Raw genomic sequence first — 23016 nt, 5'->3', positions numbered from 1 at the left:
GGCTATACATAGCTCTTGTAGAGATGTACAAATAGGTAGAATAATGTCCATGTAAAACCAGTTAGAAACTAAGGATATGCTGAGTTCCCAAAGGATTAGCAACTTGCTTCAAACTCTGCCAGTTTCTTGGCACTCTTGCCAAGATTTTAGAGCTGTGCACAAATGGCCTGCCAAAAATATCTACTCTATTTGTGGCCAGAAAAATTTTGGCTAGGGGATTGGGAGAAGGATTCCATCATTTTTTTTTTCCAGGGGCAGGAGAAATCCCCCAAAAGCTTCTCAAGGGTGATGCTCTCCATGAGAAATAGCAGACCTTAATTTGTTTGTCCTATGGGTGATTGTGTGTGTGTGGGGGGGGGGGGAAGTGGTAGAAGCAACAATTGTGCTGGCAACATAGTCACATTTTGTATATTTCACAGTGTCCTGGACCTAATGTCTTCCTTGGGCATTGCAGGGGTGAAATGGTGCCCCCTCCCCAGAAACAAAGAAATAAAACAATGAAGAATATTTGGAGAAAATTCTGCAAGTGGCCTTTTTCTTTTAAGTGGGTGAAAGAAAGAAAAATCTCAGAAATGCCCTGACGATGGAAATGTATTCCAAGAAATTCTGCCTCATCTCTACAAGACCTGTGTGTTTCCTAAGAACCAATGGTGCCTGGTCCATCAGGGCAAATAGGACCCTGCCCTGCCAGCTTCACCACCGCCTGCCTTCTTAGGGTAGCACTGGATGCCTCCTGCCTCCTTCTTAGTCTCAGGGTTGCTCTTGAAGAACTAAGCAGGGAGGAGGATGGGAAGAATTCATGGGCCTCAAGGGCTCCACCAACTGTTGGCCTCTTTACCTTGTCCCCTACCAGCTCCAGTGGGCACTAGCTACCACTGCTAAGAATGTAAGATGAGTTGTGATGGAACAAAACAGCATTCTGTTTCCCAGAGTGGCCAACAGATCCCACTTGGAAGTTTACATGCAGCACATGATGGCACCAGTTCTACCCCTGATGTCCTTTCCCAACAACTGGTACTCATGAGATATATTCTTTCTGAACCTCCAGGTGGCATATAGCAACTATGACTAGCAGCCAGTGATAGACCTCTCCTTCACAAATTTGTCCAACCCTTTAAAAAAGCCTATGTTAGTGGCGAACACTGCATCTTCTGGCACTGTATTCCAGAACTCTGCTCTGTGTAGAGAAGGCTCAGCGAGAAACCTACCAAAGTAAGGCCACGTGCCACTGCTGCATTTCTGACTGTGGATATATGATAGTCAATGGCAGGGAAACTCACTACCTGGCAGCTGCTGAGCAGCAACCTAAGGGGAGGGGAGATCTACACCATGGAAAATAGATATGCCTGGGAGGCGGGGAGTAGTTGCGAATACATACATTGGGCTTTAAATTGTGTTCTAGTTTATTAATGAATTTGCTACAGTTGTTTTTCACAGGGTAATGCCTGAAGGCACATGAAACCACCGCCTAGGTGAAGCTATGCAGGTTTGGGTCTGGTCAGTGCCTGGATGGGTGACTGCCATGGAACTACATGAGCACTTTTGATTCTGTGATGGAAGAAAGGTGGGATTATAAATATATTAACAAAATAAAAGGAATTTCTTTGGGAGCTGCTGAGAGGAAATGGGTTATAAGTCCCTGCTTTCTGCACTGCATGCTTGGAACTGCCTTCCAGTGCACTGACATGCCACCACCTTTTTACTGCCTCCAAATCCCTCCTTAAACTTTACCTTTTCCATGAAGCCTATGACACAACCTACTAGTTCCTATGTCACAGGGTAATTCACCCTGCTAAACTTGCAACTGAAGCAATCACACATTGTTTTGCTCTTTGCTCCTGATTCCACTTCCCTCCTTTTCTTCTGTATCAAATTTTAGCTTGTATGCTTTTGGGGGCAGACACCATAAAGTGCCACAAACACTAGTGGCACTATACAAAAATAAAGAAACAAATAATTGGAGAGAGGAGAAACATCTAAATGAGAAACATCAATGTGAACTGGATTGCACCCAGATATGAAGCCAGAGCAATTTCTGCAACCACAACTACATTCCTTCCAGCCACTGCAATCAAGCAAATTGCTCCTAGTCATATACAGCCCAATACACAAAGTACTCAGGCACTGTTTCGAAGGATTACATGGAGAAAATAATCAGCCAGCTTTCATGTGTGAATAATTTGTAAGAGCAAGCAAGAATTAAAATCTCATTCCCCAGTGCTGGTTGGCAAATGTAGAGAGTAAGGAGACATGGTAACAGTTTGTATACTTACCAAAGCACTGAAGTTTTACAGGATCATAGTATGTGCCTTGTTTGCAGTAACACTCATAGCCTGGCTGTGTGTTTAAACAGAAGCCGTTCTTACATATTTCTTGCCCAAAGAGCTGACATTCATCAGCATCTGTGGAAAAATGATAATGGCATGAATAGTTGGAAGTCCATTATGGCCATTTCAGTTGAATATGAATTTTTAGTCTATCTTGCCAGGATATTTACACACAGAGGAACAAAAAGAGGAGTTGCAGCCATGAAGAATGGAGAAAACTTTGATTCTACCATTTGATTCTACCATTTATCAGCCAAAATATTTAACTAGAGGCGTAGCAGGGAGTAAAGTACTTTTAATAAAGCTACTGCTGGGATAAACTGCATTTTCTTCAAGGAAAAGAAACGATCTGGAAGGCATAATCCCTCTTTGAACTATTACTAACTAGTCAGGGTAAGCTGCATTGTTAAAAAGAAAATCATGAGCTACAATAGATCATTCCAGAGGAAGATTTGGAACAATCTTGCCCAATTCACTAGAACTCTTGCCCAATTCACTAGAAAGTTTACACACATGGGTGTGGCTTTGCACAATCCTGCTCCTGGAATCTATGTGCATAGACCCTATTTTAACATTACATCCCATGCTTGAATGCCAGGCAGACTTAGTGGAGCAGGCATGCATGGAAGGGGCAGTCAAGGGAAAAGGGCTCAAAATCAGGCACCCTCACAGATGAGCAGACTATGTATTTTAAGCCCATTGAGAGGGTACATAGGAAATACATTTAACAGCTAACATGACTATGTACTGTTAAATCATAAGCAGCTCCAATTCAGATGGCTCTACAGAAGGGGTAGCTTTGGTATATATATATATATATATATATATATAAATAGCTTTGGTAAACATGGCTTGAATTTCAGAACAGTGCTGAAGCCTGTATGGAACTACACAATATTTTGATATATTGTGAATTGCCTTCAGATTTCAAGTTTTAACAACAACAATAACTGTGCCTTCACTTTATCATGCAATAACCATTTCCTGATCTTTTGTGTATTTTGAGATTTACAGCTGTAGCTATAGGTGTACCCAGTTGCATAGGTTTGTGCCAAATATTGAGAGAATGTTTAGCTTCAGTGATACAACAGATTCTCTCCCCCCACCCCCCGGTTAGTGCTCATGGCTTGGGCTAACGTAAATCTGCAGCTGCCATCAACATATGTACATCTTTTCGTACAACGTCAGACACATTGCTATTTATTTAGCAAGTATACACTAATCACACTTAACTAGTCTGAGCGTGCTCTGCTTTAACTGTAACACTGAGACTGCACACACAATCTTATTTCCATGTGTGATCAAAGTTGTGATCCATGAGCTGCTTTTCAAGAGCATTGTTGCTGATGCCAATGTGACTTCTCTGAAGTTAGTGCTCTAAGGAGAGCTGCCTTCGTCAAGTACTTCACCATACCTTCACCCTCAGTAACTACTTTCATGCTCTCTGCTTATGTTGGCTAAGGGAACACCCTGATTTTGTGCCCCTTTTTCTTGCTCCTGTGTTGTGTCTGATTTAAAATCCTGCTGAGAATTAACGATTTGTTTTTGGCGCCTGCTCTGGAGATTCCAGCGATGGTGGCTTCCTCCACACAGGCATAACTATAAATTTTGCTGCACAGAGTTCTGAAGGTACTTATCACTCTGGTATCTGGGGGCTTTTTGACATAACTTAAACTGACAGACAGACATTTCCACAAACTTAAGAGAAAACTGCTCTGCAGCTGAAATGCCCTGCACAAAAGAATGCTCATACTTAGCAGACAGCATGCAAAATGAATATTAGTGGTTTAAATCACATTTTATAGGAAAATATACTTTTGGCACATAAAACTTTAGTTCTATGAATTATTTCATATCCATTTTTTTGCTGGATTTGGAATTTGTTTCTTTTCCTAGCCTTGTTTCTTTCCCCAAGTATTTATTGTACTATTTCCTCAAAATCAGGCTAGGGTCACTTAAGGAAAATACAAACTGGGTCAAATCACTCAGGTGTGAGCCCATTGCCCTGAATGGAATTGTTCTCCATTTATATCATGGCAACAATAGATGTTATGCCAAGAAAGGAATGTTTTGTATCTGCTGAACAGCTCTAAAAGGTAAAAATCCTAAAATACTGACTGCTCCAGAAAGGAGGAATTGGCTATGCAAATATTTTTGCAGCCACTCTTCCAGAAATGGAGCAGCTTTTAAAGAAAAGAAATTATATGAAAACTTGACACCCATACTACCAAAATAAGGACTTTAAAAAAGAACATATATTTGAAGGATAGCACATCCAGGCTAGTTGAAGCTGAATGATATAGCTGAAAGGGGAAATGGAGAATTCTAAACAGAACCAAAGATACTCATGCTAATAAAGAAATGCAGGTGAAAACAAAGAGGAAAATGGGAATGGAATTTCTGGATGACCTGATTAAACAGTCCAACTGGTTCCAGCTGGAGCAGTGGAAGGTTGGCCTGTTCATATCATCAGGATTTAAAATAAATTTTCCTCAGCACCAAACCAGCACCACATCACATGCTATCACAAACCTTTTAGTCTTATTATATGGGAGTTGCAGGCAGATACTTCTGACTAGACATGAATAGGTTGCTGCTATAAGTGTAATCACCTATTCCATGGAACAAGGAGTTCAGTTTCTTTGAATTCTATGAGACTTATATAATAATTTGTACCCCGCCCACCTGGCTGGGTTTCCCCAGCCACTCTGGGCGGCTTCTATAAAAACCAAAAATACACTAAAATATCACAGATTAAAAACTTCCCTGAACAGGGCTGCCTTAAGATGACTTCTGAATGTCAGGTAGTTATTTATCGCTTTGACATCTGATGGGAGGGCGTTCCACAGGGCAGGCGCCACTACCGAGAAGGCCCTCTGCCTGGTTCCCTGTAGCTTTGCTTCTCGCAATGAGGGAACCGCCAGAAGGCCCTCGGCGCTGGACCTCAGTGTCTGGGTAGAACGATGGGGGTGGAGGCACTCTTTCAGGTATACTGGGCCGAGGCCATTTAGGGCTTTAAAGGTCAACACCAGCACTTTGAATTGTGCTCGGAAACGTACTGGGAGCCAATGTAGGTCCTTCAAGACCGGTGTTATGTGGTCTCGGCGGCCGCCCCCAGTCACCAGTCTAGCTGCCGCATTCTGGATTAGTTGTAGTTTCCGAGTCACCTTCAAAGGTAGCCCCACGTAGAGCACATTGCAGTAGTCCAAGCGGAAGATAACTAGAGCATGCACCACTCTGGCGAGACAGTCCGCAGGCAGGTAAGGTCTCAGCCTGCGTACCAGGTGGAGTTGGTAGACAGCTGCCCTGGATACAGAATTGACCTGCGCCTCCATGGACAGCTGTGAGTCCAAAATGACTCCTAGGCTGCGCACCTGGTGCTTCAGGGGCACAGTTACCCTATTCAGGACCAGGGAGTCTTCCACACCAGCCCGCCCCCTGTCCCCCAAAAACAGTACTTCTGTCTTGTCAGGATTCAACTTCAATCCATTAGCCGCCATCCATCCTCCAACCGCCTCCAGGCACTCACACAGGACCTTCACCGCCTTCACTGGTTCTGATTTGAAAGAGAGGTAGAGCTGGGTATCATCTGCATATTGATGGACACCCAGTCCAAACCCCCTGATGATCTCTCCCAGCAGCTTCATATAGATGTTAAAAAGCATGGGGGAGAGGACGGAACCCTGAGGCACCCCACAAGTGAGGGCCCAGGGGTCTGAACACTCATCCCCCCCACCACTTTCTGAACACGGCCCAGGAGGAAGGAGCGAAACCACTGTATAACAGTGCCCCCAGCTCCCAGCCCCTCTAGACGGTCCAGAAGGATGTTATGGTTGATTGTATCAAAGGCCGCTGAGAGATCCAGCAGAACTAGGAAACAACTCTCACCTTTGTCCCTAGCTCGCCGGAGATCATCAACCAGCGCGACCAAGGCAGTTTCAGTCCCATGATGAGGCCTGAATCCCGATTGGAAGGGATCCAAATGGTCCGCATCCTCCAGGCATGCCTGGAGTTGTTCAGCAACCACGCGCTCAATCACCTTGCCCAAGAATGGAAGATTTGAGACTGGGCGATAGTTGGCCATACTGGCCGGGTCTAAAGATGGTTTTTTAAGAAGCAGTTTAATGACGCCTCTTTCAGTGGATCTGGGAATGTTCCCTCACAGAGGGAAGCATTCACCACCCCGCAGAGCCCATCGCCCAGCCCTTCCCGGCTTGCTTTTATTAGCCAGGATGGGCAAGGATCCAGGAGACAGGTGGTTGGTTTCACGCGTCCAAGCAGCCTGTCCACATCCTCGGGGGTAACGGATTGAAATTGATTCCATGCAACTTGACCAGACAGAGCTCTAGCACTCTCCCGCCCCAGCCCTGCTCCCACGGTGATGTCTAGCTCCTTCCGAATATGAGTGATTTTATCTGCAAAGAACTTTGCAAAATCGTTGCAGGAGATCTTGGGGTCTTTACAAGGCCCCGGTGGTAAAGGTGGTTCCGTTAAATTACGAACCACCTGAAAGAGTCTCCTGCTACTATTTTCTGCAGATGCAATAGAGGCGGTGAAGAAAGTCTTCTTCGCCATCGCTATAGCCACTTGGTAGGCTCGACGATGAGCTCTAACCTGTGTCCGGTCAGATTCAGAGTGAGTTTTTTGCCACCGACGCTCTAGCCGTCTCAGCGATTGTTTCATCGCCCTCAGCTCCGAAGAAAACCACGGAGCTGTCCGGGCTCCATGCAATCGGAGAGGGCGCTTCGGAGCCAGATAGTCGATAGCCCTGGTTAACTCCGCATTCCAGCGGGCCACCAGGGAATCAGCTGAAAGGCCATCAACATGGGATAAAGCATCCCCTACCACTCTCTGGAAACCTTTTGGATCCATTAAGTGGCGGGGGCGGACCATCCGAATTGGTCCCACATCCCTGCAGAGGGGAAGGTAAGTGTGTACTGGACTACAGACTTAGACTGCAATCCTAAAAACACTTATCTAGAGGTAGATCTCATTGAAATCAAAGGGACTTACTTCCAAGTAGTCATGCACAGGATTGTACTGTTACAGTTTAGGACAGGCTTCCTCAAACTCGGTCCTCCAGATGTTTTTGGCCTACAATTCCCATGATCCCTAGCTAGCAGAACCAGTGGTCAGGGATGATGAGAACTGTAGTCTCAAAACATCTGGAGGGCCGAGTTTGAGGAAGCCTGGTTTAGGATGAGGGTGCCAGAACATTTGTTAACCTACAAGTCATCTATAGCAAGGTCCAACACCCACTGACTTTCATAGGAACTGTAGCCTAACACCTAGCTTTCAGCTGCTGTTTGTACATCATTTGCATCTTTGCAAGGTAAAGGTAAAGGGACCCCTGACAATTAGGTTCAGTCGTGACCGACTCTGGGGTTGAAGCGCTCATCTTGCTTTACTGGCCAAGGGAGCCAGCATACAGCTTCTGGGTCATGTGGCCAGCATGACTAAGCTGCTTCTGGCGAACCAGAGCAGCACACAGAAATGCCGTTTACCTTCTCACCGGAGAGGTACCTATTTATCTACTTGCACTTTGACGAGCTTCCGAACTGCTGGTTGGCAGGAGCAGGGACCAAGCAACAGGAGCTCACCCCGTTGCGGGGATTCGAACCGCCGACCTTCTGATCAGCAAGTCCTAGGCTCTGTGGTTTAACCCACAGCGCCACCCACGTGCAAGCCCACTCCTAAATCTCACTAAAGTCAGAGGTCAAGCCCCACTTCAGTATATGCTCTTTTCAAAGTATTTTTCAAAAGTTATTTAAGGTTCAGATGAGGAAGCTGCCTTATAGCAAGCCAGAACAAGTGAACCATCTGGCTCAGTATCATCTACATTGACTTGCAGTAGCTCTCTAGGTTTTCAGACAGGGGTCTCTCCCATCTCTTCCTGGATATGCTGGGGATTGAACCCTGGATCTTTTGAATGCAAAGCATGTGCTCTACCAACTGAGGGCACAGCCCTTCCCATTCAGGAAGAAGGAAGCAGGAAGGCTTCAATTGTCCACCAGCAGCCCAGTCTGACTGGATATGACAACCATGATAGCATTGGGCTCCCTGTCTGATCCCTAGCCAGCTGGTACCACACAGTGAAGAAACCCTTTCAAATACAAAATGAATTTGCAGCAGTGAAAGGAAGCAATGGTCATAAATAGAAGTGACAAAGTGCAATGTAGAAACTGATTGTAGGTGTTTCCACCTATCCCCACCCAAAGGAGAAATTTTCCGTAAAATCAAACAAACAAACCTCATAAACATTTGGCAGACCGCTACACCAAAACAGACTTTAAATGAGCTCTGGTATCTTTTAGGAATGCTGAAACACTAATATATAATTCAAATCTGTATAACTGGACCTGACCTTTGTAGTTCTGTGTAACAGCTCCGTAAGATGAATCTTCAGAGGGTATGTATCCTTTCCCTTCAGGGCACAGTTCAGTAAACTCAGCTAGCAGGAAGATAAACCAAGAATCCAATTAGAAATGTATTCAAGCATCACAGTGTGAAACAAAACAGATGCAATATCTTAAAACAGCACTTTAATGTTCTAATGCATGATTTCTCATTTTATAAGTTTTCCTTTCTCATATTACACATTTTTTGGGGGAGGGGAATGGTCAATGATATTCAGCTATGGCCATGGCTCATAAGACTGGTAAATGTTCCAGAGCAACTATGAAAAGATTCTTTTTAAAAGATGCATGCAGAAGTTTGTGATTCTGTTGGCTAAAAAGTGGTGCCCCAAATAAACAAGAGGCACCATATAAATATAATTATAAAGCATGGAACTTAAAGCGTATCTTGAGTAGAAATCCTGATTATTGATGTCCAGATAAGTGACCACTGAAGCAAAGAAATCTAATAGGAAACTTTAACTCCCTGTGTAATACAGTAAACCAGCAATTGATGAACATCTAATTTGTGCACATTCAGCTTAACTTGCATGGCAAAAAAGCGGGGTCAGAAACGGGGTGGAGTGCTGGGGAAAATGACTTTGGCCATCCCACCCACCATTGAATTCAATGTGTTCTGACTATACACAATTTTGGCTTTAGGTGCAATCCTTGGAATGTAACCCCTGCATAAATTGTGGGCTTACTGTACAAAGGAACTGAATGAATCCACTGTAGACATATTATTTGATGCCAAATGAAATAGGAAAGCAGAACACACTCCTTTATAACTAATAGCTCAACTCTATGCTTGCTTATTCAAAAATGCCAAAGAATCCAATGAGGATTAAGTCCAACATGGCTTGCATAAAGTATTACAATCTAAGATTGCAGTTCTCCCATTTACTTGGGAGAAAGCCCCACTTAAAACAGTGGGATTTACTTCTGAATAAACATGCATAGGATTGCATAGTCAAACAGGCAAAAGCTACTGATCCACATTATGGTGTTATGAATAGCAACTACCAGTGAATGGGAAATGATCACTTACGACTTCCAAGCACAGGACATGGGAATATTTCACAGTTATCACCCCAGCCGGCACCCAAAGTACAGCAGCATTCTTGTTTCGTAACATTGGATGTTAGTACATTATCGCAAAAATTTGCATCATTTAGATTGTAGTAGCATTCCTTCTTTTCATCTGCCATTTCTTTTGTATCTACTGGTAAATCTAAACACAAACAGTGAAAGATACAATGTCATACAGCAAAAGCAAATTCAGAAATAAATTATATAGTCTTGCCGCCTATCATGTAATATTTGGTGGTTTCTATGGGCTTTCCAGGCTGTGGGATTGTACTCTCTCACCCCAGTCCCTCCCATTTCTTTGTGTGAATTTCCTCTCTGATTTTTTTCCCTGCGAGCCTTATTTGTGGCTACATCTGCATTTACATTAATCACACTCAGCAGATGCTAACCAGGTTCCCTATTCATCAGGATATGCAAAATGACTTCATTGCCTGATTTCAAATCGTGATGAAGAGGAAACCCTGGTTAGAGAGAACTGTGGCTAATGTTGGTGCTATGATTATACAGACAGAGAAATATCACAGTTATGCCCTTAAACTTCTCTAATTAATGTCCATGGGATTTGATGCAAGAATATTCATGTCCCCAGTCCTTATAATACATTGCTGATATACAATCCTTAAGAAGAAAAGATACAACAGATAAGATTATACCATTTTGCCATTAGACCATTAACACCATTGAACCCACATATTGGAAGCTTACTGACCCAATTTTTCCTAGAAGCTTGTACACACACCTTACTTCTTCATATTGCTTATTTGCTTTTTAGTGAGAATTGTTAAGCATGTTAATCTGAATAACACAGAGCAAAAGTTCCTCATAGTTGTAAATTATAGGGGGCCACTAGGGGCGCATTGGAAGATGGCCGACAATACCATCTCTCCGACCCACATGGGGTAATTAAGAGGCTGTTATGGGAGTAGCAGCCTCCCTTGTTGCCCCAAGGGAATGGGGAACACTGCCCTTGCCTGCTGTGCCCATAAATCACCCCCCAAATTCGAAAGAAGGGGGTGAGGGCACTAGGCAGAATGCCCCCATGTGGACCTTGGCTCTCCTGGACGCTGTCTCTGATCGCTAGCTGCAGCAATTTGGAATAATTAATTACAAAAGAAGCAAATGCACATATTTCAAGTGAGGAAGGGGAGTGAAGTCTGCTAATTTAAGTGACCTCTGCGAAAGAAGACAACAGGTTGGAGAAACAAGAATATTTTACGACGAAGATACACCAAAGGCTGGGTATGTTGGCAACGGGACTGAATTGGGGGGGGGACGACCTTTTTTACTTTCCTTTTATGTGATTTACTAAGAACCCCTCCTCATTAGAACCGTCGGTTGAACTGACCCAAGCAGGATGATTAAGGTCTGTGTGGAGATAAACTTTAACCAAAAGTATGCTTTATGGAGATCGAGAAGCAATAAGAGCTTTTCGAATGGTGCAGCAATTAATTCAGAGTCGCCATCTTGCCAAAGGATTTATAGCCAGGAGGAGGAACGGACTTGTTTTCAGACTGCATTCCTGGTGAATCTCCTCAGAGGTTTTGAGAAATGAGGCAGATTGGTGAAGATTAATGACGCTAAGACTGTTTTGATGGATGGAAGTGATGTTATATGGAAAACGTCTGGATATGGCTACTGGATTAAAAAAATAATATCCACGCAGGATTACAAACTGTTTTAACCAGCTTGTGGAACTATCAGACGTCACAAAGAGAAAGGAAAAATATATGAAAATAACAAGAGATGTGGAAAAACAATAAGAAAGGACTGGACAGTACTCTGAACATCATATGGTTAGATTTGTGGACATTAAAACAGCAGCAAGAAGCAAGAAGTTGATTGGATCCCCTTCGGAACTTGAAATATGGGTACCCCCAACAAAAATTTAAAATTCGGCTGTGTAATTTGGAATTTATGTAATTTGGTTTGATTTGATGTGATTGGTCGGTTAATAAAAAATTATTCTTAAAAAAACATAGTTGTAAATTATAAGATACCCACACGAAGGCGTTAAGCCATGTCCAGATTGAGGAGAGGTGCAATTAGAAATTTATTGCCTTAAATTGTAATCTGCCTTATTGTGCTCAAAATATTCTACAGTTATGATGAATAAAATAGTTGTTTAAGCAGGATATATATATTAACATGCAATGCAGTTGTTACCAAACACTTAACATTTTTCTTTTCACTCTTCAGAAGAATGCATGCTTGCGTCAGAGGACACAAACAAACTGTCATACAGAGCTATTCAAATTTAGCACACCAACACACTGATTTCTCTTTGATATTTTGCCAAGGTCAATGTGTGCTATGAGGAAACACCCAGCTGAGTGCTATTTTATCTTTGTTAGTCTAGTCTGTGGTCTCTCATCAGATAATTACAGTTTTCTATAATGTGCTGAATTTCATGAAGTACAGTGGTTTTGTGGTATTCCTCAGCTCAATAAGAACCAAACAAAGACTATCATGTGTCACAGAAATCTAGCTGAAGTAAATTGGTTCTCCCAAGGTGAGAGGAGGCTCAGTACCTTAGTCACCATAGTACACATTTTCATTGGACGCAGGCCATATGTTGAGGTGAACTAGAGCCAGAATCTTGAAGAGCAAAAAACTATCCAAACCCTTCCTTCCCACTCTTTAAACCACAACAGTTTCCAAGGAAAGGAGAGCCAAAAACCAGCCCAAAAGGAATGAGAAACAAACTCCTTGTTGCAAAATCAACAGGGTCTAGGGGCACCTAACAAATTTATTGGGATACGACCTTCCGTGGGCCAGATACCACTTATTTAATCAGATGAAATATATAAAAAAATTGTCCAGTAGCACCTTAGAGACCAACTAAGTTTGTTCTTGGTATAAGCTTTCGTGTGCATGCACACTTCTTCAGAAGTGTTTACGCACACAAAAGCTCATACCAAGAACAAACTTAGCTGGTCTCTAAGGTGCTACTGGACAATCTTTTTATTTTTTCTGACTACGTCAGACCAACACGGCTACCTACCTGAATCTTTAATCAGATGAATTAAATAAGTCATTTAAATGGGTGAATATATGTACTCTGAGCAGAGAGATGATTATTTCTTTTTGATTTATTAACAAAAAGTGCAAACATAACAAAGGGGGGGACCCCCCAAACATAGCTCAAAGTATTACGTATTGTATGAGATAGCTGTACTGTGCAGAGTACAAATTAATGCAGAATCTAATCAGCGTGGGTGTGACTCTGTTGGTTTTGCTGCAATAGACTAGCAAGGTTACTCCTCTGGAATTTGAAACTCTTTGTGACTATTTAATCCTATTTTATACTTGATATTTCAGTTCTTCCTCCCATTATGTGCCCAGAACTTTTTTTAAAATAAAGCTGTTTACACAGCTGTGACTGAGAGTTAGGCAGGCAAGCATTGTGAATGTTTGGAAATTGAACGAGACACAAAAACTTTTCTTTAAAAAAACAACCCAGAAATGTACAAAGACTCATCTTGGTTTACACATGATTCTTCTCCTATGTTATTAACCACTTAATATATACGTTTGAAAGTAGATTGCTTCAGGAAAGTACATTTGGAAGATACACCTGCAAGTCTCCTTTTGAACAGGTGGATACTATGGAATGTGTGTTGCTTTACTTCAGAATGTGATAGCAGGATCTATTCTTAGAGTTAGGAGAAGGTTCATAAATCACAAACCTTAGAACAGGCTTTCTCAACCTCGGCCCTTCAGATGTTTTGAGACTACAATTCCCATCATCCCTGACCACTGATCCTGCTAGCTAGGAATCATGGGAGTTGTAGGCCAAAAAAACATCTGGAGGGCTGAGGTTGAGGAAGCCTGCCTTAGAATATCAGTGCCTGATAGTGAGAAGCAGAAGATCACTTAATAGAGGGCAAAGGATAGTCGAGGTGCAAAGAAACACCTTCCTACGGCATGTTGAGACCTTTGAATCCTGCAGCCGAAGGGCTTTGGTGTGAATTTCACTGTCATTGCTAATGAAGAATTTAGACTTCTCTGAGAACTTTTGGAAGTTTTCTATTTTTTAAACTGAGAAGTGTGTGTTCTCAGTTGGCTCTAAGTGACAGATCCTAGGAGCTGAGTGATACAGATTCCATACAGTAAACAAGGAACATCTTGAAAAGCTGGTGACTAGACTCTACAAAATAGTCTGTCTGAGGAGCCTGGACTCCCTTTTTCAGTGACGGATTGTGCTGTTTTACTGATAAATCTCTTGATCTGCTCAAGGGCAGGTGGGAGATCCAGTATAGCAGGCAAGTTATAACTTGATTACTCTAAGGCCAACATTGATCAGGTTGGCAGTGCAGTTGGCTTGGCCTCCACACTGGAAGTGCAAGACTTAGAAAAGTCTCATATATTGGGTTTGTAATTTGAGGTCTAAGTCAACAGGGCTATCCTCTTCTCACCTGCTTTTGGTGAAATGAATCTAGGGTCTTTCTTAAAAACTATCATTTTAATCAAGCAGTTTGACCTTGTTGTTTATCTGCTGAGGGTAACATCATCAAAACAGATACACCAGAAATCACTACCAGGCAGGTTGCCCAAGCACAGCCTGCCCGCACCTTTAGCCATACATATTCCATTAGGAATAACCTTGAAAAGCACTTCAGTTATTTTTGCTTCCAGCTAATAAAATAAAGTTTAAATTACAACCTCAACAAACAGTTAATTACTTTCAAATTAAGTCTTAATGAATGCTTTCTTATTCTGGGGTGCAGGAAAGAGAATGTGCTGCTGTTTAAACACGTTACTGATTAATTAATTTTTAACACTAGATTTCCTATTAGTCACATATCTGCCCTCAAAAATGGGAGTCAAATGGTCAGACTGTGACAAGATCCTTTTAGAACGCAGTAATCTGATAATTTCCTGCCAAGTAAAGCAGAAACAGAAGAAAATCCCTTGGTCCCCAGTGTAAAGATAAGTGTGAACACGTGGCATTCTATAAAGACCTTAAATGTATTTTAAATGTGCTGAATTAAAATTATGCTTCAAATGGACACCAGATCTCACTTGGAATAAGTGACATCTTCTCACTTAGCAGGAAAATTGTAGCATGTAGGATGTATATTTGTATACATCCAACCTTCCTCTCACATTGACATTAAATGAAACAAGTGTAACCTATGTAAAATTAATACTTTCATCAGGAACTTGCTTTGAAAAAAGGGTGCTGCTGCAAAGATGTTATAAGAAATGGAGAAAAGATGAAATGGCCATGGCAGTTAATGACAGTCTCCTGGCTTTGGCATGGCTGGAGGAGGATCTCACTTCCTCCTCCACCGCCTGCGCTGGCTGCTGGGGCTCAGCCAATCACAGATGAGCTAGGGGGTGCATTTTGGGAAGTGAATCTGAGGGGAAATTTCTTCCCTTTGGTCTGCTCTCTGGCTATAAAAGCCAGTCACGCATCAGCCTCAGCTGTCATTGGATTCCCTCTCTCCCTACTCTTAATATTTTAGGCCTGCCTGAGGGTAAGTGACCCTGCCTAAGACATTGCTATGGAAGTTTTTGGTCACCATATTTGGGGCCTGGGAGCAATTTGGCTTCAAACAAATGGGGCCTGTCTGGGGTTTCTGCCTACCTCATAGCAACTGCCACAACTTGACATCGGACAAGACATTGGGTTGCATTCTTAGTCAAGGTGGACGGGGTTTAGTGTCCTCCCCAGCCCAAGGAATCAGGGTTTCCTCTTAATCCCTCCCTCTGGTAATCTCAGGGGGTTGCCCCAATTTGACATAGGGCAATCCTTAACCTTAACCCTGTCAAATACTCAACCAGCAGGCAGGTTGGTTGATTCAGGATACACACCCAATGCCTGCGCAAAAACTTGCTAACATCTATAATCAATAAAGTTGGGACTTGTTTAAATCCCAAGTGATTGTTCTGTGTTTACTGCAACTTTATCATCCCTTGGCCACACGACCCACAGCTTCACTGCACCTGGACCTGCAAATGGAAGCTGTAGAGACTGAGTGAAAGGGGAGGTGGCTGTGTTGAGGGATGAAAAGATAGGAAAGTCATGATGATACATGACATTAAAACTTCATGCCCAATTCCTAAGTCCCAGTCTACACAAACTGCAGATCAAGTGATAAGATGTTTCTAGAGTGTACCACTTCAGATTGCAGGAGGAAATTACACCATTCAATGATTCCTCCATCTCACAGAGAGTTAAGGATGCAACTGATTAAATTGCAGAAATTACATAGAATTTGTATATTTGTATCTGACGTTTGTTTCACCCAGAAATCAGCTCCATTTGTATACTTTTGTGTTGCTGTCATTGTTTTAGTTAAAAATAACCCTGGTATGTTCTGATCTGGGAGGGTGTGCTAACGTGAACCTTGCTGCAGGGTGCAGCAAGGTTGCTCTTAGAAGTTGCTCCAATGTAATGAAAGTCTTTTCCCTTAGAAATTCTCTTAAACAAGTTTAGGACGCTTCAGATCTTCCTAATTCAGAGAATTTTCAGAGTCTGATGTTAATCTGGAGTTTGGGTGAACATCATTTGGTTTTATTTTGATTCCCCGGGCTTTTACTTTTTACCAGATATATTTTTAAAACTTTTGTTTATTAGTTTCAAACGTGTTGCAAACTGCTACATCTTCAAGGATGGATAACGCAGAAAAAATAATAATATAAATAGCAATAGACTATGTGAATGTTGGCCATTATTCAATAAACCTATTAAACTGGACTGCAAGCAAAAGCCATTCAAAGCTCTAACATTCCTGACCTAAACCCAATACAGAGTTAGCCGTGCCTATTGATTGCAATGAGCTTCAGCTCTGTCTTGGATCTAGACCACTTACTTAAATTAAAAAAACCCAAAACCTAAACACACACATTGGATAACATGACATAATCATACGATGATTTCACCCACCAATTACAGATTCAACTCCTTCCCATGTTTGTCAGACTGCATTTATATGGTCCAATTCAGTGCCAATGGGACATTACCTGGCGAGGAACGGAAGCGACACTGTCCGGTCATTGGGTCATACTCCTGGTTTTCATCGGAACACAGACATAGGAAGGAGCCTTCCACATTTTCACAGAGGGCTTCCCCGCATACTCCACTCAGCATTTCACATTCATTCACATCTGTAAAATGAAGCCCAATATAGATTCAAACATTATCTTTCATTAAAAAGGTGTGAGTGAGTGAGTGTGCTACTATTCTAGTAGTTTGTGTGCTTGTTTTGTCATCTGAAAAATGAGACTATTTATGTATTTAAAACATTTGCATTCGGGGGGAAACAATGAACATTATAGCCTGGACAAATAAAAATGGCTTTCCCCCAAAGGCATAGAATTTAGCACCAGGTGGAAACAAAACTACAAATTACACCAAGCACGTGGTTTGGCCTTCAGGGTTTTTAATTTTAATTTTACTGCAGCTATAAACTGTGGGGAGAAGGAACAAATTCCTGACAAAAATGGCAATAAACAGCAGCTTGTCTCCTGACACAAATAGTAGCTTGGATGCAGGGACAGCAATTTTTGTTAGGACTCCATTGTGCTTCCCCCTACTACATTCTCAGTCTTTATTGAACTGCCCTGCAGCTGCTATTTACAGATAAAAAAATAAACATTAAGGGCTATGGAGACCACTGTCTTCACCCCTATCCTACAGCCTGGACACTGAGGTCCAGCTCTGAGGGCCTTCTGGTGGTTCCCCCACTACACGAAGTGAAGTTACAGGCAATCCCACATTTTCTTAAGATAACCAGTGATTGCTAAACTAATTTAAGTTTCCAGTGTAGCATAAGCTTTACGTTCACATCAACATGTCTCCATTGCAATTCTTGTTAGGAAGGCCATGTTCTGAATCCCTGTGCAACTTGCTTCAAAACACTTCACCCAAGCTTCATATAATGCCCATAGGCTTGCTCCTCATCATAACCGGGCAGCCCATTCCATTTCAAGAGTGGATTTTTTGTACTTTTTGAATGTTTTAAATTAACCAACAGCTAATCCCTTTTTACGTACTGCAGGAGAAAAAGAATGAAGATATCCAAAAAGATGGCTCTATATTTGACTGAAATAGATGGCTATGTATATAGCAAGAGCCTATAAGGAAAATAAAGCCTGACAGCTGTAGGAGTAATGTGCAACAATAGAAGCATTCGCCACATGCTGGAAATATCGTAGCTTCAGTTGTCTATGCTCTGGTAACCTCTAGGTTAGATAACTGTAATGCATTATATTTGTGGCTGTATTTGAAGGTGGTTCAGAAAGTGCAACTAGTCAGAACTCAGCAGCCAGATTGCTGACTGGGACCAGGCAGATATAGAATGGAATTCAACTTCATGCTAATACAATAATTCTGTCAGCACAAGTATTTCTGCTTGCCAGATAGGACGATTTCCCCTCATGTGCTGTTGCTGGGGTTCTTGCAACACTTCAGAGCAGATTTGGAGGCATCACAGGAAAAACCCACTGCGCTAGTGAGAGTCTGTATGTTGGCTTCCACTAGCACACTGAGTTAGCTGAAACCAGCCCTGAGTGTATAACACTGCTTCTGGCCCAACTGCAGGAGTTGCAACTGGTTCCCAGGACAAATTCAAAGTGCTAGTTTTGACCTATAAAGGTCTTATTCCACTCAATAACTCAATATATCAAGGACTGCTTCCTCCCATATGAACTTACCCAGACTCTACAATTGTTATCTGAGGCCCTTCTCTGTGTGTCCCCTCCGAGAGAGGTGTTGACGGTGGCAATGAGAAAATGGGCCTTTACAGTGGTAGCCCCCAGATTGTGGAATGATTTCCTCAAGGAGGTTTGCCTGGCATGGACGTTCTCAGCTATTCAGTGCCAGTCAAATACATTTTTGTTATCCCTGGCTTTTGGGTCTAAGATGGGTGGTTTTTTTATGAGACTCCCATCAAATCCAGTGCCTCCTCATGTTATATTATTTTTTTACTTCATCTTTGAATTTGAGCTTGTTTACTGTGTGAAAAATATACACAGAAGGTAATTGATTATGCTGAAATATAAAAGGAAAAATCAAGAAAAGCTGTGACAGATTATACAGCGCTGAGTACAGCTCACTAGAATTACTCACTTCAAAGTGTGGTTAACATTCCTACCATTGACTCAAAAGGTTGAGCTTCAGGAATGCACCTCTGTTAGGTCAGCAAATTATATGAGAATACCCAAAACACTATCTTGGTAAGGGATCATTTCAGCAGGACGTACAGTGAATCTCTGTTCCAATACCTTTCTGCTAGAAAAGCATTACACTAACGTATTCTGCCGCCCAAGCTGAACATTTCCCTTTCATTGTTGGGCCACGGTATCATCTTCCACTGTTTTCTTATGACTGTTGCAAATAAAATCATAAACTTGGTGCATCATACAAGAATGCTTGCTTGTGTGGCGCACATATATGGTCTGGAATTTCTCACTTTACCCTCACTTATTCCAGACTTTCCTGCAGTTCCTTATGCTTCTGTGCTCAATAAGGTCATGTGCTAAACAAATCTAATAATGAACTGGGTAGGATATTGTAGCTATATTTGGCTTAAAGATTATACCAAGGAAGCAGATTTTCTTTTAAACCCTGAGAAATTTCCTGCTGGCTTACCTGAAAATTCTTAGGTAACTCTGTGTATCTATTTAAGCATGTGCTTCTCCACATGTATCTAATTTCCTGCAATAAAGGTTTGTGCCCATGGGATGATATAACATTATTCCTACAGGGTCTATATTCAAGTTAGAATAGAGCACAGTCTGGATTTTCAGATAGTTGCAATGCATGACATTGTTTATGATATAACCTGTGAACAGATGAGCTATGAAATATTTTATGTGTGTTTCTTTGTGGAAATCATATACTAGGGCCATATTCAGGAGGCAAAAATATTGCTTCTAGTGGGTTGGGCACACAATGATTGCCTTTTCAAATTCTGCCACAAGCAGTGATGTTAACTATCAAGACAAGAAGCACAACAGGATGTTCTTGAAATATGAGTTGCATGCTGTGTTTTGGATTCAGACACGCACCAGACTGAACTATTCAACTTATACTTTTTCAGCACAGCAAAAAGGGAAGAAGGTGAAATCCAAACATTTTCAGAGGGCTTATCATTATGACAGGCCGGGATATATAAACACTTAAATAAAAAAAAATCTAGTCACCACTAACATACCAGGAAATGTATCACTTATTAGCAAAATTAACCAGCATTGACAAGTTCATCACAATACCAAAGGTTTTTTTTATGAGAAATATATTTTGTGGGGACTACAGTAACTCTGAAATCTGTTCAACTACTTTGCCAAAGGAGGTGGCTGTACCACATGACAGTCTGTATTTCCTGTAGGCTTTGCAAAATTCTGGCCATTTAACTAAGAGTCTAAACAGATGTTACATTGAGATTTGTGAACAGCTTGATGTTTTCAGAAACAGAAGGTTCTAAGAAGGTGAAATAATTGGCTTGCCTTTGGTTCCAGTTCAGATTTAGCAGCATTTCCTATTCCAATTTGAATGGGTAGGTATGTAATATAAATAATAGGGAAAGCATTCACTAGGCTTCCCCTAAAAACCCATTGTTCAAGGAAATCTCACAACTCACCCACACACTCTTGTCCATCCTGTAGATACTGATAACCCTGATAACAAAGGCAGCGGAAGGACCCGGGTGAATTGTCGCAGAACCCATGACTTCCACACACAGTGCTGTTGGCGCATTCATCCACATCTGAAAATAAGATACATTAATATCAGGTGGGAAAATTTCTAAGGCCAGCTTTCAAACGCTGGCATGTGGAGCTAAACATACAGACTACAGTAATTACAGATTTTGAATGACATATAGCTAGGGAAAAATATTTAGGTGCTGTTTTTCTTACATGTTCAGAGATTAAGAGAGACTGACTACATGATGCTAATAAAAAGCAAATAAACAGTTTTCACAAAAACAAAAGAATAATGTACATGGACAAAAGCATGCCATACATTTATACCATTGTGGGTATAGTTAGACCCGCAACTTACACACACTTTTCCACTTCTGCGCATTCAGCTTTATGTGCTTGGCAAAAAAATGAAAAGGGGTGGAAAGAGGACTGGAGTCCAGGGGTAAAAAAAACTTTGGTAATTCCACCCACCTTTACACCCAATGTGTTTTGACTATATGCAATTTTGGCTTTGTGCACTATCCCCTGAACGTAAACCCCACATAAGTTGTGACTCTACTGTACTTAAGCAACACAAGACCATCACATTGAATTAATAGATATCATGAGGAACATCTTACAATGCAGATTTTTACCCGTCTCATGGAATCAGATGGATCTGCAAGATCTTCTCAGATGATAACAGGGCCATTACTGGCATTCTCTCATTTGCAAAAGGTTGAAAAGGTTTCTGTATGCACTGAGGTACAGCTCTTACAAAGCATGTTCCAAATCCTCTGATGATATGCGTATGAACACCATTATACTGTTAGAATATATTTCATACTGAAAGTTTAAAAAGGGAGCTGAATAGTTGACTAAACTATGATTCAGAGAGCCAGTTACTTATCCCCCCCCCACATATTTCTTTGGAAGTCAGTGTGTATTTTTGCTGCAATATTTTATCCACATTTGTTTAATAGGTCAAGATGTCATGACAAATACTATTGGAAAAATGAGAAGTTCCTCAGTTAATAATTTATATTGTCTGTCTAATGCTACTGAGCAAAAAAAAGTTCACAATTACGTATTCTTACATCTATGGGAAACAAAAAACAGGAAACAAAAATAACATAGAGCACCACAGAAAAATGTACTCACAACAAAATAACACGTTCCTCAGTTTCAATGGAATGTAGGGGCAAATGAAATATTAAATTGTTCTGCATAAGATCCATTTTAGCAATGAGATTTAACCAATGCATAAGCTTGAGAAAGAATATTGTAACATTCTTCTATGAAGTGCTTAAGGCAAGATTAGACTTATGCACATAAAAATGAATCCTTCTTCACACTATCATATGTTCTAGATGAAGGCACAGGAATTTCCATGCATTGTCTAATACAGGAAATTAAAAGGTCATAATGAATCTATGCCTCTATTGTTAGAATAGGAACCATACTTTTTGCCTTGTTCTTAAAGTCTGTCTTTGTTTATTCTTTCCCATAGATCTCTTAACTTTAATACTGTTGACAAGGAGGTGGCGCTGACATGGCTACGGACAGTGAAAGGAAGACAGAATTGCACTAGAATGACCTCATTCTTCTCCTTCTGAGAAAACTCAAAGAATTACATTGTGCAGATGTTCATCAATCCAAATTATTGTCCTGACTGGGATTCTGAAAGAGTCACTTTTGTCAACACTGTAGATAAAGGAATTCTGTAAGGACCCTTGTGGAGAAAGTGAAAAATATTTCTGGGTTTGATAACTGGGATGGGTTACTTTACTTAAGTCCAGCTCTCATTTTTTAAAAATAAATAAATTGAAGTGTACCGTATTTTTCGCTGTATAAGATGCACCAGACCATAAGATGCACCTAGTTTTTGGAGGAGGAAAACAAGAAAAAAAAAATTCTGAATCTCAGAAGCCAGAACAACAAGAGGGATCACTGTGCAGCGAAAGCAACGATCCCTCTTGCTGTTCTGGCTTCTGGGATAGCTGCATAGCCTGCATTCGCTCCATAAGACACACACACATTTCCCCTTACTGTTTAGGAGGGGGAAAGTGAGTCTTATAGAGCAAAAAATACGGTATATACCTTTTTGTATTTAAAATGAATTGCAAGTATAAAGATCCTAAAATTTATGTTTTATTATTTAAAGCTAAATCATTTTTTACCTTTGTGTCACACATGTATAACTGTGATTATATGCACATTGGATACTTTGCTTACTATTGTTTGATTCTCAAACAATAACATTTTACACACAAGAAATAGTGTGGGTCATTTAGGAATGATCAGATATCCTGCATATATAAGTAGGGCTTAAGCCAAAAAAGATCATGAACTATTTTTTACTCCCCTTCTGCCCTCTCACTCACAGCTACATTCCAGATAGTTTTTTTTTTAAGCCATAACCCATATAAGCATAATGCAGATTTACTTGTATCGAGTTATATGGCACTGGACAAATGCATAAAATGTAGGAACATTGCTTCAGTCAATACCAAAAGCTGCCCAACTTCTCACATGGAAAGTCAGCATGGAAGAACCTATTGCCACCAGAT

General features: G+C 41.3%; 1 protein-coding gene across 13 annotated transcripts in view; it reads right to left on the bottom strand.

Moving 5' to 3' along the window:
• LTBP1 (latent transforming growth factor beta binding protein 1) overlaps positions 1-23016 on the bottom strand; it is a 193433-nt gene that overhangs the window by 23162 nt on the left and 147255 nt on the right. For all 13 annotated transcript variants that reach the window (XM_081856552.1, XM_081856557.1, XM_081856558.1 and 10 more), the window contains 5 exons: positions 20404-20529; positions 16784-16927; positions 9774-9956; positions 8692-8778; positions 2274-2402 (listed from right to left, as the gene is read on the bottom strand). In XM_081856552.1, coding sequence (XP_081712678.1) covers positions 2274-2402; positions 8692-8778; positions 9774-9956; positions 16784-16927; positions 20404-20529 — 669 coding nt within the window. The remainder of the gene's footprint in view (positions 1-2273; positions 2403-8691; positions 8779-9773; positions 9957-16783; positions 16928-20403; positions 20530-23016) is intronic.

This window comes from Podarcis erhardii (genome assembly GCF_964252035.2).
Source record: "Podarcis erhardii genome assembly, chromosome: 3".
Lineage (NCBI taxonomy): Eukaryota > Metazoa > Chordata > Lepidosauria > Squamata > Lacertidae > Podarcis > Podarcis erhardii.
This window is presented reverse-complemented; position numbering and strand designations above follow the sequence as displayed.